Consider the following 16324-nt stretch of genomic DNA (forward strand, 5'->3'; position numbering starts at 1 on the left):
CGGCCGCAGCGCCCCCTGCCGGCGCGGAGGGGCGCCCGCAGCCCCCGTGAGGGAGCCCGGGCCGGGCCGGGCCGGGCGCGGAAGATCCCCGCGAACCACGCTGGAACGGCTTCGGGGATGGAGCCATCCGTGCCGAAGGAGTTCTGAGCCGATCACACGAGAAGTGCGCTCCACATCTGGAGCGCTGTGTGCAGTTCTGGGCTCCTCAGTACCAGAGAGACGTGCAGCTCCTGGAGCGGGTCCAGGAGAGGGCAACGAAGGTGATGAAGGGATGTTAAGAGGAAAGGCTGAGGGAGCTGCGCCTTTTCGGCCTTGAGAAGAGATGGCTGAGAGGGGCCCTCATCAATGTCTACAAGTACCTAAAGAGGGAACACCAAGAGTATGGATCCAGGCTCTTCTCGGTGGTGCCAAGGAATGGGTCAAGAGGCAACGGGCAGAAGCTGATGCTCAGCTGATGCTGAACGTGAGGAAGAAATTCTTTCCTGTGCAGGTGACCAAGCCCTGGAACAGGTTGCGGAGTCGCCCTCACTAGAGATATTCCAGACTTTTCTGGATACAACCCTGTGCTCTGGGATGGCCCTGCTTGAGCTGGGAGGTTGGACGAGATGATCCACTGTGGCCTCTTCCAACCTTACTTGGTTGATTCTCTAATTCTGTGAAGTTTCAGCTAATGTGGCTGATTCAAACTTTCTAGGACTTTGTACTTAAGAGTTGTGGAGCAATCCTTGTTATAAAGTAAATCTTCCTGTTTTCTTCCCAATTATTAATTGAATCTGTCATAAAAATAATTTAATATGTAATACTTTAATTTTGTTCATGTGTGTATCTATGCCTAGTTAAAATCCTTACCTGTAGGCAGAGGAAGCTTATGTTCCTGTCTCCACTTATTTCTGTGGAGCACTCAGCAGAAGATGAAGAGGAGTTGTTTTTGATATGTTTTTACAATCAGCCCCTGTCATTTCATGCCTGAAAATTTCATTCAGGGAAATGTGAGAAGACATTGCACAGAAGAAAAAAGGGTTGCAAATAAAAACAACAGTAAGATTGCAAAGCAAACACCTCAGGATCCCAACTAAAATTTGCCCTGCTGCACTCTCAGTGTGTCTGAGTGCCTGGTAGCAAACAACTTGAGAAATGTCCTTTAATTGATGTATTATTACTATTTATGTAAGGATATTTGGACAAAGCCGTGGGACTACCCTTCTCCCTGTTCTCCCTGTCCCCTCACAATAGAAAATATGTATCCAACAGGTCAATAGCTTCCTGCTGGGACAGCCTCAATTCCACCCACATCGTGCTTCCTGTAGGCCTTCAGATGTGCCTTGCCTGTACAGATGGGGGGCCTCCAGGATGTAAGTCAAATTCAGGCTGTTTGAATATGGCCAGGAAGGTCCTTCCCCACCAAGAAAATCAGCCTACACATCCTTTTCATTGCTTCAGGTGTCTTCTTACTGTACTGTTTTGCAGGTATTCCTCTTGCTCCTGTCCAGGCCGCTGCAGTCATGGTTGTGTTCCCAAGCTCTCATACAGAACATCAGAGGCAATGCCATCTGCACACCCACGTACTCAGGTCGCTCTGCTAATCACACTCCTTCCTGCCCTGGACAAGGTAAAATTTAGCACATAGACATCCATGACCAACCATTCCCTTCACCTGTATTGTTGAGAGTGAACAGTCTGGCACTGTACTGACACCTCACACCTACACCCCCATGAATGAAACTGGAGTTTTGTAGCTGTAGTTCTAAACAGGCTGAGGAAAAGGTTTAATGCTGGACCACTGATAGTCTGTAATGCCAAGCTTTTTGGCATATTTCTGGCCAAGATCAACCACCAACGCCTGGGCACCAGAACACACGAAGGTTTGCTTCCAGTAAGAAGTTCAATTTGGGTTCTTCCTCCCATGCAGTCTTCCAGCACCATCCCTACAGGCTCTACAGCCTCAGAGCCCTCATTGTCCTCCTGCCAGCCCCAAAGCACGTAACACATCTTCCAGTTTCATACCATGAAAACAACAGTTTCGTGAGGCACAACAATTTTTGTGTTATATCAGAGATTTTGAAGTAAAGGAGACACAAAAATGACAACAAAGTATTACAGCCACAGTGCAGTAATTGCAGTACAGAGCCTCGAGGAGACTCGCAGCACAAACACCACGTAGGGTACATGTGGTCAGTTTAGACACTTGGTCTGAGGGCCAGAAGTCATTCCCTGGCCCTGTTCTGTTGTGTGGTAGAGGCAGGGCCTGTATGGTTTACACCCAGGGCTGGTGAGAAAGAACCAGCACATTTTTACCCTGAGTGCATTCAAGTGAGGCAGGGCCTCCCATACCCCTGATACGGCAGATGAAATTACTCAGGTGAAAAGCAGCAGCTGCAAGATTGCACTGTCTGTCATAACCCAAACATGAATGAGCAGTTGCTTTAGGAAGGGTTTCTACCTAGGCAGATGACGTTCCTGAAATAGTGAAGGAAGAGCAGAGGCAAGAGAAGTCAGGAGAGAGAGCAGCAGGGGAAGAGTGGGCCATTTGTGCTCCCTCCCACAGAGCTAGCCAGGTCTCTGCAAGCAGCTGTGCCAGTTCCTGACCAACATCAATATGTCAATTCTGCTTCTCAAAAATCACAAGCCTACTTTGGGTCTGCCCCCCACAGGCATGTAACTGTGGGCAATTCTGCATTGGTATTGACAGCTGGGGCACTCAGCAGCAACATGGGGAGCAACCACAGCCCTGCCACCCACCCCCTGCGGCAGTGTCATATTGGACATCGCTGCAATGGAAAGGTTAAAGGAAACCTAGTTAAAAGAGATGAGAAGGGGCTGACTTCATGTTTAGACAGTGCCCGGGGCTGCAGTGGGACAGGTTTTGGGGAGGGAGTACAGAAAGAGTGGTAAAAACTGTGTGTCTGCTTCCCTTGTTGGCAGAACAGTGTGAAGCTACTGGCTTGGTTTTGACCTTGCTTTGCCTTGTCTGGCTGGGAGACCCACCCCCAACCCCCAAGTTTGGAGCATCTGTGCATGGAATATGATGAGGATGATGATATTTTCTTTGCAAAATGGATGAGCAGCTTCTGGGGCCACAACTTGATCGATGAGGAGAAAGAAGGCAGAGGCCACAAGAAACGTCAGCCACAACTCTGGAGTGAAAGGAGAGCATCCCTACCGGTAAGAGCTGTGTGCTGCTTTCTCTGTGTGTGCACGTGGTGTATATGTAAATATGAGTTCCATCCCCAGAGGCATGGCCCCAGGGATGTATGAGGAGTATTGGACACCTTGCCAAGTAAATTCAGTTCCTGCTGGCAGCCGCTAGTTGCTTTTTGAGCCTAGCTGTCTGACAGGGTCAAGCCTCTGGGGTCTTGGAATATGGAAAACTGGCAAACTCCAAGAAAAGTGATGATAGGACCAGAAATGTAAGGAGAAGCGTGTAATAACTGCCTAGCTATGTGTTACAGTGTTGTTCTGGCTTGCTCAGCACAACCTGGGGAGACATCAAAACATTTTGCACCTGCATACATAAAGACTGCCTGTAACAAGTCTGTTCTCATGTGAAAAACTGTATAATTCCGTATTCATTAAAAGGATTTTGACCTAATTATGCAACTAGATTGTCTCCACGAAGTTTTACCCTTTATCCCTTGAGACTTACCTGTTTTCAGGTAAGTGTAAATTCTATTTTAGGCTAGAGGATGCAGTCCCTCCTGTTTTAAAACATCTGACTCTGAAAACAATGATACAACACATAACAAAGCTTACTAAACTGTGAAGTAAGATTTTAAGGTAGAAATACATTCTTTATTCTTAAAACAAAACAGTCGGGAAAGGGGCAGGTTCGTGTGCAGAAAGCCACTCACAGCTAAGTGGTTATCAAAATTAGGTTAAACTGAAAACTGTTCATAGTGTTCTCTTTATTCAAAGATTGTTGCTTTCATTTCAGCTTTTAAAATAACATTTAGGTGGTTCAAACCTGTCTCCTTTTTTTCCAACTACATCAGTTGTCTTAACAAAGATACTATGTTTCCTTACAAACCATTTTTTACTTATATCCTTAGATCATTATGGCTGCAATGAAGCAAATGCTAATATATTGGGGAGGAGCAGCTAATCTTTTCTGTTATGGATGAATGTCAAAATTCATATTTTATTTAGGTAGAGAAGCAGATACAAGGTAGTATAAAATATATTAAAGGTAGATAGATATTAAATAATTGGGTGGTATGGGGATCACGTCTGGACATATTTTAAGAAAAAGCCAGGAAAAGTGGCCAGCAGTATTGAGAAACCAACACACACACATACCACACCGATAGACCACATTTACATGTGAAACACAGCAGGAACCCATGGTTTCGAGGTTTCAGTTAAACAAGGAATTACGCCATCGGCAGCACATCTGGCTACTCCCGACCGGAGGTAAAAAAAACCACACACTATTCAGAATGTTTAAACTACTTCTGGGAAATCTCTTAGTTTGTAAAAGAGATTTCCAGTAAGGACTGAGTATCGGGTATTCAGAGTGTTAACAAGGATATCTCTCTCGGTATGGAATGGTGTGTATTGTTAAGCTTAGTCCTGTCTAGCACAAGACCAGAAGCCGATGAATTATTCCCAAAGACATGAGGACTGGACCATCTTCCATCAGATAGCATTCTACTGGACCAGAGAAACCTTTGGGACTTGTTTGATTATGAAAAGGACAAAGGACTTCCTAGCCCACGGCAAGAAAAATAGGATAAAACCTGGGTTCGAGAGGACCATGGTGTGCCACCGCACTCCAAAGCTGCCAGTGCTTGGAGCTGCATAGCGTGTCACCCAGGGTCTATTCCCGGGCTAGACTCTGTCCGATCCGTGGCTTACCAAAATTCTGTCAAATTTACGCAAAATAAATTTTGTATTTTGTTTTTATATCATAATTTGGCTCTTGCAAATTATTGATAAAATTAGATTGGCAATTTCATTCATAACATTTTCCAAACTTTTTTTTGTGCTATTCTATGTTTCCACCTTGCAAGTTCTTCTCCTCTGCAGCTGTCAGGTTCTAAGCTGTGGGATTTTTTTCATTTCCAAAAACACATTGGCTAAGAAAAACCAAAGAGTCCAAAACCACTTCCTCCCTCTTTGAATTCATGGGGAGGCTGGAGAGATAACCTTAATTCATGACTTCTGGTCTGATCAGCCACATTTGTTATTTCACCTCAGCCACAGATTGCAAGACAGACTCTGAGATAGAGCTTTGCTGCTATATTTCATCAAAATGCCAAATACATAACATTTGTTAATGGGAGGGGAAGGAGGCTAATTAATTTTACTATATTTTACTTTTTTCACTCAGAGATCCATGCATATGTGGTTTCTTTAGGTCTCAAGAGAAACTGGAGTGTAAAAATGTACTTCACATCTCTTTCCATTCAGCAAGGTGCTGAACACATCTTGTACGTTTGTGTCTCCATTAGCATGTCCTTATATTCCATTTGTTCAAAAGCCATTTAAATAGTTAGCTAATAGCTATTCAAATACTTTGCTATACTTGCATTCCTGAATCCATACCTAGAATTTAGATTAAGTTAGCTGACAGAACGACTATGACTTTTTGATATTGCTGTTTAACAAGCTAAAGATTTTGTGTATACTTAATTATATCTGACCTTTACATTAAGGCTTCACACCAATTTGTCTTGCTCCACTAGTTTCATATAGAAGATGTAAATTTTAACTGCTTTATTTCTCAGTGCCAGATGTTGACTGGAGGAATGAGACAGGAATATTTGTCTGGGGATTTTATAATTTGCAGATACATTTTGAAATGAACTCTTGATTTGGAAGCTGAGTAGTTGGTAGTAAAGAGCAGTACTATGTGTTGTTTATCCAAAGCCAGAAGTTAAACAAATGGGCACTACTGATGCCTTGTAAATATCTCCAGAAAGAGCATCTCTTTGTTGAGAGCAGTAACTTGAGAGATATTGCATCTGGATGTGTGTTTTTTGCAGTGTTACTCCAAATTATAACTACTGTAAGATTCATTATTGCAAATTATAACTGTTGTGAAATTCAAAACACTGGTACTGCTATTTAAATATTGTCTTCATTTTATCAGAACAGTGCTAATTATCAGGAGGAATAATAACTGAGATTAGAGTGCATCTCTTTTGAAAGCTAATACCTCCACAGCAGGTCACGGTGTACCATTTCTTCTGTCTCAACATTGAAATTCGAGATAACTCCACTGTCTAAAATCAAGTCAGCAAGTTCTGACACAGCTGTTGGGAAAAGCTCCTTGTGCAGGTACAATGGTACTGCCAAAAGAGCACTGCCAGCTCACTTGGTCTCATATCCGAGGCTGGTATTCAGGGCGCCAGCAGCAGAGCAGTCCTGCCCATGGGAACTGCTTCAGCACCACAAGCCTTTTGATGCTGCATAGCAAAGTGCTCTCAGGGAAGCACAAAAGGTGGTTCTGCTGGAAAATCACTTTCAGCTCCAAACTGCTGTGTTGGTCTTTGTAGTTTTTCCTGTGCTATAGTGAGACATTCAAGCCACTGCTTCCACCTCAAAGACAAAAATAAACTGCTGTGGTATCCTATCGTGGTACAGCCCCCATCCTAGGTATGGATAAAGCATTGAAGAATAACTTTCAAACTAACAACAGTTTTCATTTTTTTTCCCCCCCCAGTATCTTTGTATACCTCACAAACACCACTGCAATGAGCTTTGCAAAATGCTTTTGCTATTGTCATTCACACTTTGCAGAGGGGAACACAAAATTATATTCATCCTACAGTGGGTCACTTGGAAGTCAGGCTAAAACATGTAACTCCAATCTGTCAGGCTAAAACAACATGTAGCTCCACTGTACTGGAAAGCTCAGAGCTCTGTATGTTGCTGTGGGCCAGCACTGAATGTAAAAACTGCCTGGGGATAATTAAATCAGCTGTTTCCATCTCCTTTATTTAACTTGTTCCCCTGGCAAACTTTAGACAAATTAACTGTGATACCTTTTTTGAAGCCTCTAGCTATGACTTTCCTTGTCACGTTCTAGTTACCCTACATCATTTAGGTTGAGAACACATCTTACCTCCCAGACATTTTGCTGTAAGGAAAAGATTGGAGACAAAGGAGAACTGATAAGAAGTTTACAGCCCTGTACATGAATCCGCCTTCAAATAGACATTGTTGCTCACAGGAGAAAGTTGCTAGGGGTGGCAGTAGAACAAATGACTGCTGTTGAAGTTACTGACATTTAATTTAAACTAAACTTAAACTGAACATCTGCCACAATACTGTTATTATAGACCAGTTGAAGGCCAGACCAAAACATTTTAAGAACTATATGCTTGCCTGTAAGCTTCTCGGAAGAAAATGAAGCCAAGGGAGAGCATCTGAATGTCAGATGTTCCAAAATATCCCTAAAATACTTGGGTCATTGTGTAAACTCCAGCAAACAATGAACACTTGTGCTGACACACTGAAGATTAATGTTCTTACTGACAGCTGTGCAAGCTCTCAGATCAAGCCCAAAAGATGTAAACAATTAACTTGTCTACAACAGAAACTGAGAGAGATAAGGCAAATTATACTGACAACAATTTTTGTTGTGTGAAGTATTTTTGTTTGTGTACCTTTTGTGTGTTTGAGATTGGCAATTAGCAGAAGATTAGCTGTTCTTGTAAATACATAAATTGGACATGAGTGGCCTTTACCCAACATAGAAAATAGGAGTACTAATGAGAATAAGAAACAATCCCTGACATCCCTTGGTGCTTCTGGCTTTCCCAGCACTGGCAAAAAATCCCCATTTTGATAGTGGAGAATTTATTGTATCATGCACAGGCACTGTGAGAGAAAGCACAGTCACAGTAATATGATTGCATAGACCTGTCGGTATATCTTTACCCTTAGCCCACTAAGGCAGATGGGCATTTCAGAGGAAAGCTTGTCCCTTTTCTGGACCATTGCTGCCATATCAGTAGGTAAACTGCAGTCTTTTTGTTAAGGGCTTAACTGTAATTCTATCTGTGAAAGGAAACTAAAAAGTAATGTCTTAGTAAAAGAAAACATTTACAGTCTTTGCAAAACAAGATTGATAGAATGCAATCCCCCATTTCAGGTTTCCTCCTCTGTTTGGTTTGGGTTTTTTTCCCAAACCCTCTAGGAACAGATACCAGTGATTTTTACCGTGAGACAATTTTAATTTCCAGGAAAGAATATCTGTTGATGCCATTAAAATGTGAGAGAAGACATTTAGCTTGTTGAGCCTGGCATGGCATGTGCACTCCTGTCCCTCGAGCTCAATGCAATTGCTTTGATGCTTTCTAAAGTAACAATACAATATGGCCTTACAGAACTTGCAGCTGTATTGACTGGTTTGAAACCTAAGTAAAAATATTATGGCAGAAATCATTAACACTACTCTCAGAGGCAGTCCATAACTGGACATAGTAAGCTTATGCCTGGGAAAAAACATTGAACCAATACCATGTATTTTGCAAATACTTTTCAAAATATTAGGTACTTTTGTCAGATGCAAGATTTATTATTTTCAGCATCCCTCATCAAGCCTGTCTAACGGGTTGTAGCCGCAACCATATGAATGCACAGCCTCCATTCAGAGAAAGGCTGCATTGGTCCCTGTTGTGCCAATGTAGCGGGGATATGTCCTGCACACAACTTCAGAGTGAGTGAAGTTGTGTGTAGGACATATTTCAGGTCCCTTGGAGACCGTCCAAGGTTTGTAGATTCATGTGAGCACTATACCCAGGTGGTTTAGTTTTCCCCTGTTTGTTAAAATAACAAAACAATGAATACACACACCACAAACCCTGCACTGAGTGTAGGGTTTTCTTAGAAAGCATTGCAGAACTGGTGGGATAAACCTTCCTTTGTTATAAGCAATCACAGCTCCCTTAAAGCCAGAAGAACTTTTCAGGGTTACTTAGTAGCTGAAGGCTTAGCACCAGGCTTGTACAAAATAAAGAGTCACAGAATCAATTAGGTTGGAAAAGACCCCAGAGATCATCAACTCTAACCTTTGACCAATCCACCACCATGTCAACTAGACCATAGCACTGAGTGCCATATCCTGTCTTTCCCTAATCACCTCCAGGAACAGGGACTCCACCACCTCCCTGGACAGTCTATTCCAATGTCTAGTCACCCTTTCTGTGAAGAAATTCCTCATAATGTCCAAAACATATATACATTAAAAAATGTATGCCAGGTGGGTGCCTGGAGTGCTTTAATCTGACATCTGTAGGGATGTAATGTTCAGTACTTCCCATCTCTCACAACTTTTACCATCTGCATCTTACCTGTGCCCAGCTACTCATCCTGAAAATCATCAATAGCTGGCAGAGTTTGGGGTATCCCCAGCTGTGTGGTGTCCTTCTCATGCCTCTCTTCTACAGGTCTGTCCCTTTCTAAAACCACCAATGCATGACTCCACAGGACACAGCAGTTCTGTATCAGTTTAATCTCCTTTGCAGACATTCAATTAAACACAGCTGATGCAGATCAATAGCTTTTATCTGCATGCCAGGTCACGGAAAATTGAATCACACAGAAACTAAACAACTATCTACCCATTCTGACTTCAGTCCTGCAAATATAATTGTAGAAGTCTGTTTCCTACTACTTCTTTGGTAGGGATGTGTCCCTCAGTACCCTGAGGGACATTAGTTCAAGTCAAATGTGCCCAAAAAAACAGCCAAAAAATCAAATCTGGGCAATAAAGCAGCTTGTCTGCATGTAGACCGTGCTGAAAACTTGACAGAACTGGGTGAGAAATGGTTGCTGTCACACTGTAAACTCAAACAGCTGGTAAGACCTGGAGCACTCATGGGTCGAACCTCTTACCTGACTCATCTGGCCACAAAAGGCTGGGTAATGCTTTTTGAGAGTCCTGCCTAGAAACTGAAGCCAGGTGCAGGGCCTGAGTTTTTGAGGTTATGAAGAGTCCCAGTTCCTTTTTGTATCAGTGAACACTGTTATGAATGAAGTCAAAATTCATAAGAAAATAAATGATATGGTGAATGTAATATAGTTATAAATGTGGGAATAATATAAATAAGTTAGAAATAGTTACAAGATTTAGAAAGTTATGTTTTAGCACAAGGGAGCTTGTCCAGGCATGCTTTCAGGAGCTAAGGGAAGCAGTTCACAAGATTAGGAAGCCGGCTGACACACACATACCGCATAATGGGACTACATTTACATGTAAAGGAGAACAGCAGCACAGAGTTTCCGGAGCTTTTAGCTGAGTAAAGAATTACAGCATCAGCAGCACACCTGGCTGCTGACGGCCGGAGGGGGTTACAATACATCCGATGAAAATCCATTCAGGCTTGTAATCTGTTTCTGGGAAATCTCTTAGCATGTAAGAGATTTCCAGTAAGAGACTGTTTGACTTGTATATCTCTCCAGACATAGAGTTTTTTGTATTGCAAACATGGTTCTTTCGAGTTCTGTCTAGCACAAGACAAGGAGTCGATGAATTATTCCCAAGACATGAGAGCTGGACCATCCTTCATCAGATAGCATTATCCTGGACCGGAGAAGCTTTTGGGACTTACTTGATTAAGAAAAGGACAAAGGACATCCTGGCCCGCGGCAAGAAAAAGAGTGGAATAAGAACTGGACTCGAACACATAACTTCATAACTTCGTGCTGCTCCACTCTGAGGCAACCAGGGCTCAGAGCTGCGTAGCGTGTCACCCATGGTCTAGTCCCAGGCTACACTCTGTCCGATTTGTGGCTGACCCAGATTTTGTAATTCGATCATGAAATAAATTTAATACTTTGTTCTTTTATCATAATTTGGTTCTTGCAAATTATTGATTCGATTTGATTGGCAATTTCATACATAACAACATTAAGAGGACCCAGCACACTTTGCATTTGAAATGTTCATTATGTGCCAAAACTTATATCCTCAAACCCAGGAATAATAGGAAATTCCGCCCCTGCTGCCTCCAGAAAGCAAGTTCTTGGCAGTGTGATTCTCCTACACTTAAAAAGAAAGATACAGAATTCTGGTGAGGGTCCTTCACTTTGCACCACTGTTTGGGAGAGAGTCTGTGGCAGAAAAAAATCAGCCTTGTGTGTTCTGCTTTGCTGCTCAATAGTCAACAAAGACCTTTTGTTTTTCAGGCCAAGCTTTCCTCTCTCCATACAACACGACTTCATGCTTCTGCCAAAGGCTCATCTTCAGGCCACCTCAGGGGCTCCAAGGAATTTCAAGAACACCAAGATGTCAAATGTCACTGCCACAGGAAGGCAAGCAGAACACCTTCAGCAGACAGCTCATGTCCGGAGACAAGATCAAACTCCATTCAGGAATTTGCAGAGTCCTTTGAAAAGCAATTGCATCTCAAAAGCAAACGTTCAGTTTCTTTGGTAGGTAATAAGATCTCAACAGAAGAAAAAAAGTGCAACCAACCAAGTCAGCTTCATACTTTGTGTAATTGCTGTGACTTCACTGGGGGAAGTGCAGAAATAAACTCCAACTGTAATTTCTCATATTATATGGTCTCAAATTACTACAAGTAGCACAAACCAGGTTTAAGTTGTATCATTAGTGTGAGAGTTCTTGATGTGGTGTTACTGTCCAGGTTTATTCAGGAATGTTTATCCTCAAAATGAAACACCACACTGGCTCATGTGGCAGTGTTTTCAGAGGTTTCTGTGGCTGTGGCCACAAAACATGACAATACAAACCCAGGTTTGCTTCACTTCTGCTGCAAGACTCAGCTCACCTTTTCACTGCTGCTGACCTGACTTAACCTTTGTGGAGTTGTCTGTAACACTGCCAAACACTGCAGTGTTTGAGAGACTTCTCATTTACCCCTCAGGACTCCATCCATCTGCTTTCTGCAGCGTCACCACACAGCTGCAGCAGCAGCTACTGCTGTAAGTAGCAGACCATATTTTCACTGAAAGGGCATGCGGGGATTCTCTGCCCATTTCATCCTTCTCCCCATCATTCTGTCCAGAGCCATGAGCATTTTGTCTGGTGTGTGTTGATGAAATAGCCAATATATTTTTATTATGATACATAGTGTCTGCTGTATCATGCAATGGAAGAAAGGGTAATAAATCCTAACTCACTTTTAAGTATCAGGAAAACCCCATCAAATTGTCACTCCATTCAAAAAGCTGTGCTTGAATAACACCTGACATTAGCGTCAAATAACCATAGAAGGAAGCATCCTTTTTTTGTTCCAGGTTCTTGGCACTGACAATTTGTGTGGGAAAGTAATTTTCAGCTCTCTTTGCACAGCAAAAGAGGGGGAAATATTTCTTTTCAATAGGAAGCATAATTACATGATCAGTCCCATAATTATAGTCCTTGCATGACCAATCATCTAAGAATATGCAGAATTATGATGATGAAAGCACTGTTACACCATGGTCAAAGTTTCAAGTGCATTCCCTGATTTTCTTTTTCCTCTTCCGGAACTATTCAATTGCTTTCATTTGGAAATTTACATTGCTTCATGGGCCAGCATTCACCAGTAGTTGTCTGGTTTATCATTTATAATTTCTCAAAAATGCCTGTGGCTAGAAGGTCTGTGAGTGTGTAGTTGATGTATGAATAGGTATAGTGATCACAATGTATTAGTTATGGCTTCAGTTCCAGTTAAAAGCATGGATTCCAGTGCCCCTCTGTAATCAGCAGTGGGATGTGTTGAGCTGTATTTTAATCTGTTTTTCAAGAAGACCAAGTTGTTACCATTCCCTCAGTCACTAACTGTAGTTTGGGAGATGTGAAGGACTTGAGAATCTCAAAGAACTGAGCAATAAATAGGTCAGAGATCTGAAAGGAAATTTGGGCTTAAACCTGTGTCTTCAAATGGAGCTTTTCTTTTGCATTCAGAGCTCTGTGGGCGCAATTCAAACCACCATGATCAGACAGGTGAACAGTGTGGGAAAGCTAATTCATCTCCTTCCCTGCGTATTGCTTTTCTCATATAAATGTGTCTTTGAGAACCCTTCGGACCTTGTTTTCAGTGAGGTCTTTGCAACTAGCACTGGGAAGTCTTCAGGGATGTAAAAACGGATCACATGAAAGGATAGAAACACGGAGTCTGGGCTGAAATCTCAGAGCCACTTTCTTTCTCCCTCCTGTCTGCTCTCCTCTTGAAGTCCACTGAGCCTATGACCCTCCTATCATATACAGAGTAAAATCAAAGCATATGTGTTGCTTCTCCAAGCCCTAGGGTGACTGGTTTGGGCCTTGAATTTGAGCCCATCATGGTAAAGCTGATCTTTGTGAGGAAGTTACTGGAACATTTTGTTACTTAGTAAAATAAAATAATGAGCTTTTTTGTTGTTGTTGTTCTTGTAGGAGTCTCTTTTAATTCCCTGCTATTTTTTTCCCTGCTTTTAGCAACCTGAAGGTGCAAAAGAGAGACGAGAAAGAGAAAAATTGCATTTGAGAAAAAGCAAGTCTCATAAAAAAATGGAAGAGAAATCAGAGGCAAGGAGAGAGCGGGATGAAGCTGAAAGTTCAGAAGTACCTGCAAAACACAGCGAACAGTTTCCATCACAAGCAAGCATTCAGAAAGGTTATGTATCCACAGGCAGCTAGAATGCATTGAGATAATCAATCTTTGCACTCCCCCTGAAGAGCAGAGGGAGCATTCCTGTTCTGTTTTGACTAGAAGCAGCCTGTTAGCTAGAATAACCCCTAAGCTGTAAAATCAAAGTAAAACTCAACTGCATCGCTGGCACCATGTTACTACCTTCCTTTCTTTACTTTCGTCATTAGAAATATGACCTTTGTCATAGGAGTGTATCAGTAGCAAGATCCAAGTTAGAGATTAACCACCATAAGAGGATTTCAGGCATATTTAGCATTGCAGCAGGACAGTGGTGGATGCGTTCCTTTAAGAGGAGGCCGCCACTTGTGTATTACAGAGCCATGAAAAGCCTTATGTTTCTTTTTTAATTGAAAACAGACTTTTTGGTAGGTTTGGGAAGAAAAAAATACATATAAACAGCCAACTGCTTCCTGGCCCTGACATTCACTTAGATTTGTCTTGAAAACAGGTATCTTTTTGCTCTGACAGTCTTTCAGCTCCAAATTTATGTAAGTAAGAGAAGAGAAGCCCATGTTTTCTTCTACACCTCCCTGGTGTCTCACTTCTCTCTGCTTTTCCTGTCACTGTGCAGTGTGGCTTGTTTCACCAGCATCTCCCAGCCCTTTCCCATGTCCTCAGTCCCATCTCCCCAGTCACACAACTAGTTCTTTCTCACGGAATCTTTCCCACATAATCACAGAATGACTAGGTTGGAAGAGACCTTAAAGATCATTGAGTCCAACCCATGCCCTAACACCTCAACTAAACCATGGCATCGAGTGCCATATGCAGTCTTTTTTAAAACATCACCTCATTACCTTGCTTATTTTGTGGCCTTTCCTTTCTCCGTTTACTACTTTACAGCCTTGTGGCTACCAACCTCTTCTGCTACAACTCTACTTTTGCTTCATCAACATCTGAGCCTTGCTGAAAATTCTCTAGAAAAACCAGAGATGTTCTGTCTCTCATATTTCCATATAATATCTTCAAGGGGTTGATGGGGCATTGCAAGCCTTTTTGCTTTTCCAGAATTTGGGCCAAACTGGCTGTCCATGGTGAGGAGGGCCTAGGAAAATGCTGATCCTCTGGCTGAGGATGTCCTGAACACAGGTGTAAATCTCATCTCCACATGCTCACAAACACATACACACTCCCACAATCCCACTATGCTCCCCTCTCCTCAAAGTGCCAGTGTTCTCTGCAGATACAGCCCTTCTCTCTTTGGGAATAATCTTCCCAGGCCTAGTGTGGAGAAAGCCTGATTTGCGTAATACGGGGAGAAAAGAGTGAAGAGTAATGAAGTCATGAGCAAAAGTCAAGGTCTGATGGATATTCTTCCTGTGTTTTTTCTGTAATTAACAAAAATCTTACTAATTTACCTTAGAGCCTTACTTTTGAATATTCAGCCCTTTGAAAGCTTAGGGCATCCTTAAAACTTTGTAACACTTGTATCCATAAAGGGATTGAGTTGTTTGGGTTTTTTTGTTTAGGGCTTTGGGAGATGTATAAGAAAGCAATCGAACCCTTACTGATGCTTGTAAATTGCTTCTTGCCTCGTCAAATGTATTATAAACTAATAAATCTAATAATGGAAAAATGTTGTTTCTATGCATTGTTCCTGTCCTTCCCAATTCAGATTGAATTTTTACAAAGTTCTTCTATCAGCCAAAATTTAAATACAGATGACTTACGACCTTAATCTGAAGACTGCATTACAAAAGGTCTGGATAGAAATGAACATGGTCAGCAGTGTCTGAGCTCCTCAGATAAAACTTCTCACATACATCCTTTCAGGTAGCAGCCTATCCTCACATCTTGGGAGAGCTGAATGCATCAGCTTTGCCTGGATTTCAGGTCATCAGCTGCCTCCTCCTGTTTTACAGACAGGTTAACTCAACAGGCCGCAGCAGAATTTGCTTGTGTTCATCAAACCAATGTGCTGCTTGTACACCACACCTAATGGAAAGAAAACACCAAACAGAGCTAAAATAGGAGAGCCCTGTGTGGCTGCCTCTGACTTGCTGGTTGCCATCTCCCTGAAAGCCCAGAGAAACCTCGCTGCCACCAGGGCAGCCGGGCAGCTCTGCCCACAAACAGCTCCCCTGTATTCCACCAAATCCCATATCTCTGATGGGAGAGTCTGTAAGTGTTTATGTGCTCTTGAACCGGCCCATCAGCCCCATGGTGTGACTCTGGAAACAGAAGCTTTCACATAATGCCCTCTATTGACTCAGAAGTGTTCTCTCTTGCTCTGTATCATGGCTGATCAGACCAGCAGCCCTTTCCAGCTCAGTCCCTTCCAGTCTGAGGCAATAGTATTACTTGGATGGCCTGAATCTTGCTTGATAGAATGAAATCATTCTCCACAGAAATTAACAAGTATTCCGTAACAAAATGGGCATTTGGGAAGGCTGGTAACCATCCAAAGAGGAATCTGATTGCAATGGCACGTCTGATATTTCTGTCAGAAAGACTCCAGAGGGTTTCCATTCTCACAGTAAGTCACTAGTTCTGTGCCAATTGACATAAAAAATAGTCACTGCCTTGATTCCACCCAGAATTCTCAGAGCAATTTTTCTGCCCTTTCCAAGAGTGGAATGGCTGCAAGCTGTATCAGAGTCTAAACCCTGGACATGAAGGAAGTCAGGCTTCAGTGGGAAGCGAAGACAAAGGGGTGAAGAAATCCATATGCTCACTAATAAGAAATATGGTAAACATGAAACAGAAAGGGGAATGAACAGGAAAACTGGTGTGATTCA

The 16324-nt window shown here is 42.5% G+C and overlaps 1 protein-coding gene across 8 annotated transcripts; it reads left to right on the forward strand.

Annotated features, from left to right (window-relative positions):
* The first annotated feature begins 30 nt into the window (after positions 1 to 30).
* On the forward strand, positions 31 to 15152 carry LNP1 (leukemia NUP98 fusion partner 1). 8 transcript variants are annotated; one of them, XM_038155225.1, is made up of 6 exons: positions 31 to 735; positions 1252 to 1352; positions 1468 to 1609; positions 2923 to 3162; positions 11134 to 11379; positions 13373 to 15152. In XM_038155225.1, exons 4-6 carry the CDS (start codon positions 3016 to 3018, stop codon positions 13571 to 13573), a joined length of 594 nt encoding a protein of 197 aa, XP_038011153.1. In that variant the 5' UTR covers positions 31 to 735; positions 1252 to 1352; positions 1468 to 1609; positions 2923 to 3015; the 3' UTR covers positions 13574 to 15152. The 8 variants fall into 8 exon arrangements, with proteins under 8 accessions (XP_038011153.1, XP_038011167.1, XP_038011145.1 ...); XM_038155239.1 differs by having other exon boundaries at positions 31 to 510; XM_038155217.1 differs by having other exon boundaries at positions 31 to 490.
* Positions 15153 to 16324: the final 1172 nt, after the last annotated feature.

The sequence above is a fragment of the Motacilla alba genome, chromosome 1 (assembly GCF_015832195.1).
Source record: "Motacilla alba alba isolate MOTALB_02 chromosome 1, Motacilla_alba_V1.0_pri, whole genome shotgun sequence".
In the NCBI taxonomy this organism is placed as follows: domain Eukaryota; kingdom Metazoa; phylum Chordata; class Aves; order Passeriformes; family Motacillidae; genus Motacilla; species Motacilla alba.

Bases quoted from the DNA above. Each gene is read 5' to 3' on its own strand.
- LNP1 (XM_038155225.1), top strand. From the start codon at position 3,016: ATGGAATATGATGAGGATGATGATATTTTCTTTGCAAAATGGATGAGC. The intron at 3,163-11,133 runs GTAAGAGCTGTG...TTTGTTTTTCAG, and splicing joins AAAGGAGAGCATCCCTACCG to GCCAAGCTTTCCTCTCTCCA. The intron at 11,380-13,372 runs GTAGGTAATAAG...CCCTGCTTTTAG, and splicing joins GCAAACGTTCAGTTTCTTTG to CAACCTGAAGGTGCAAAAGA.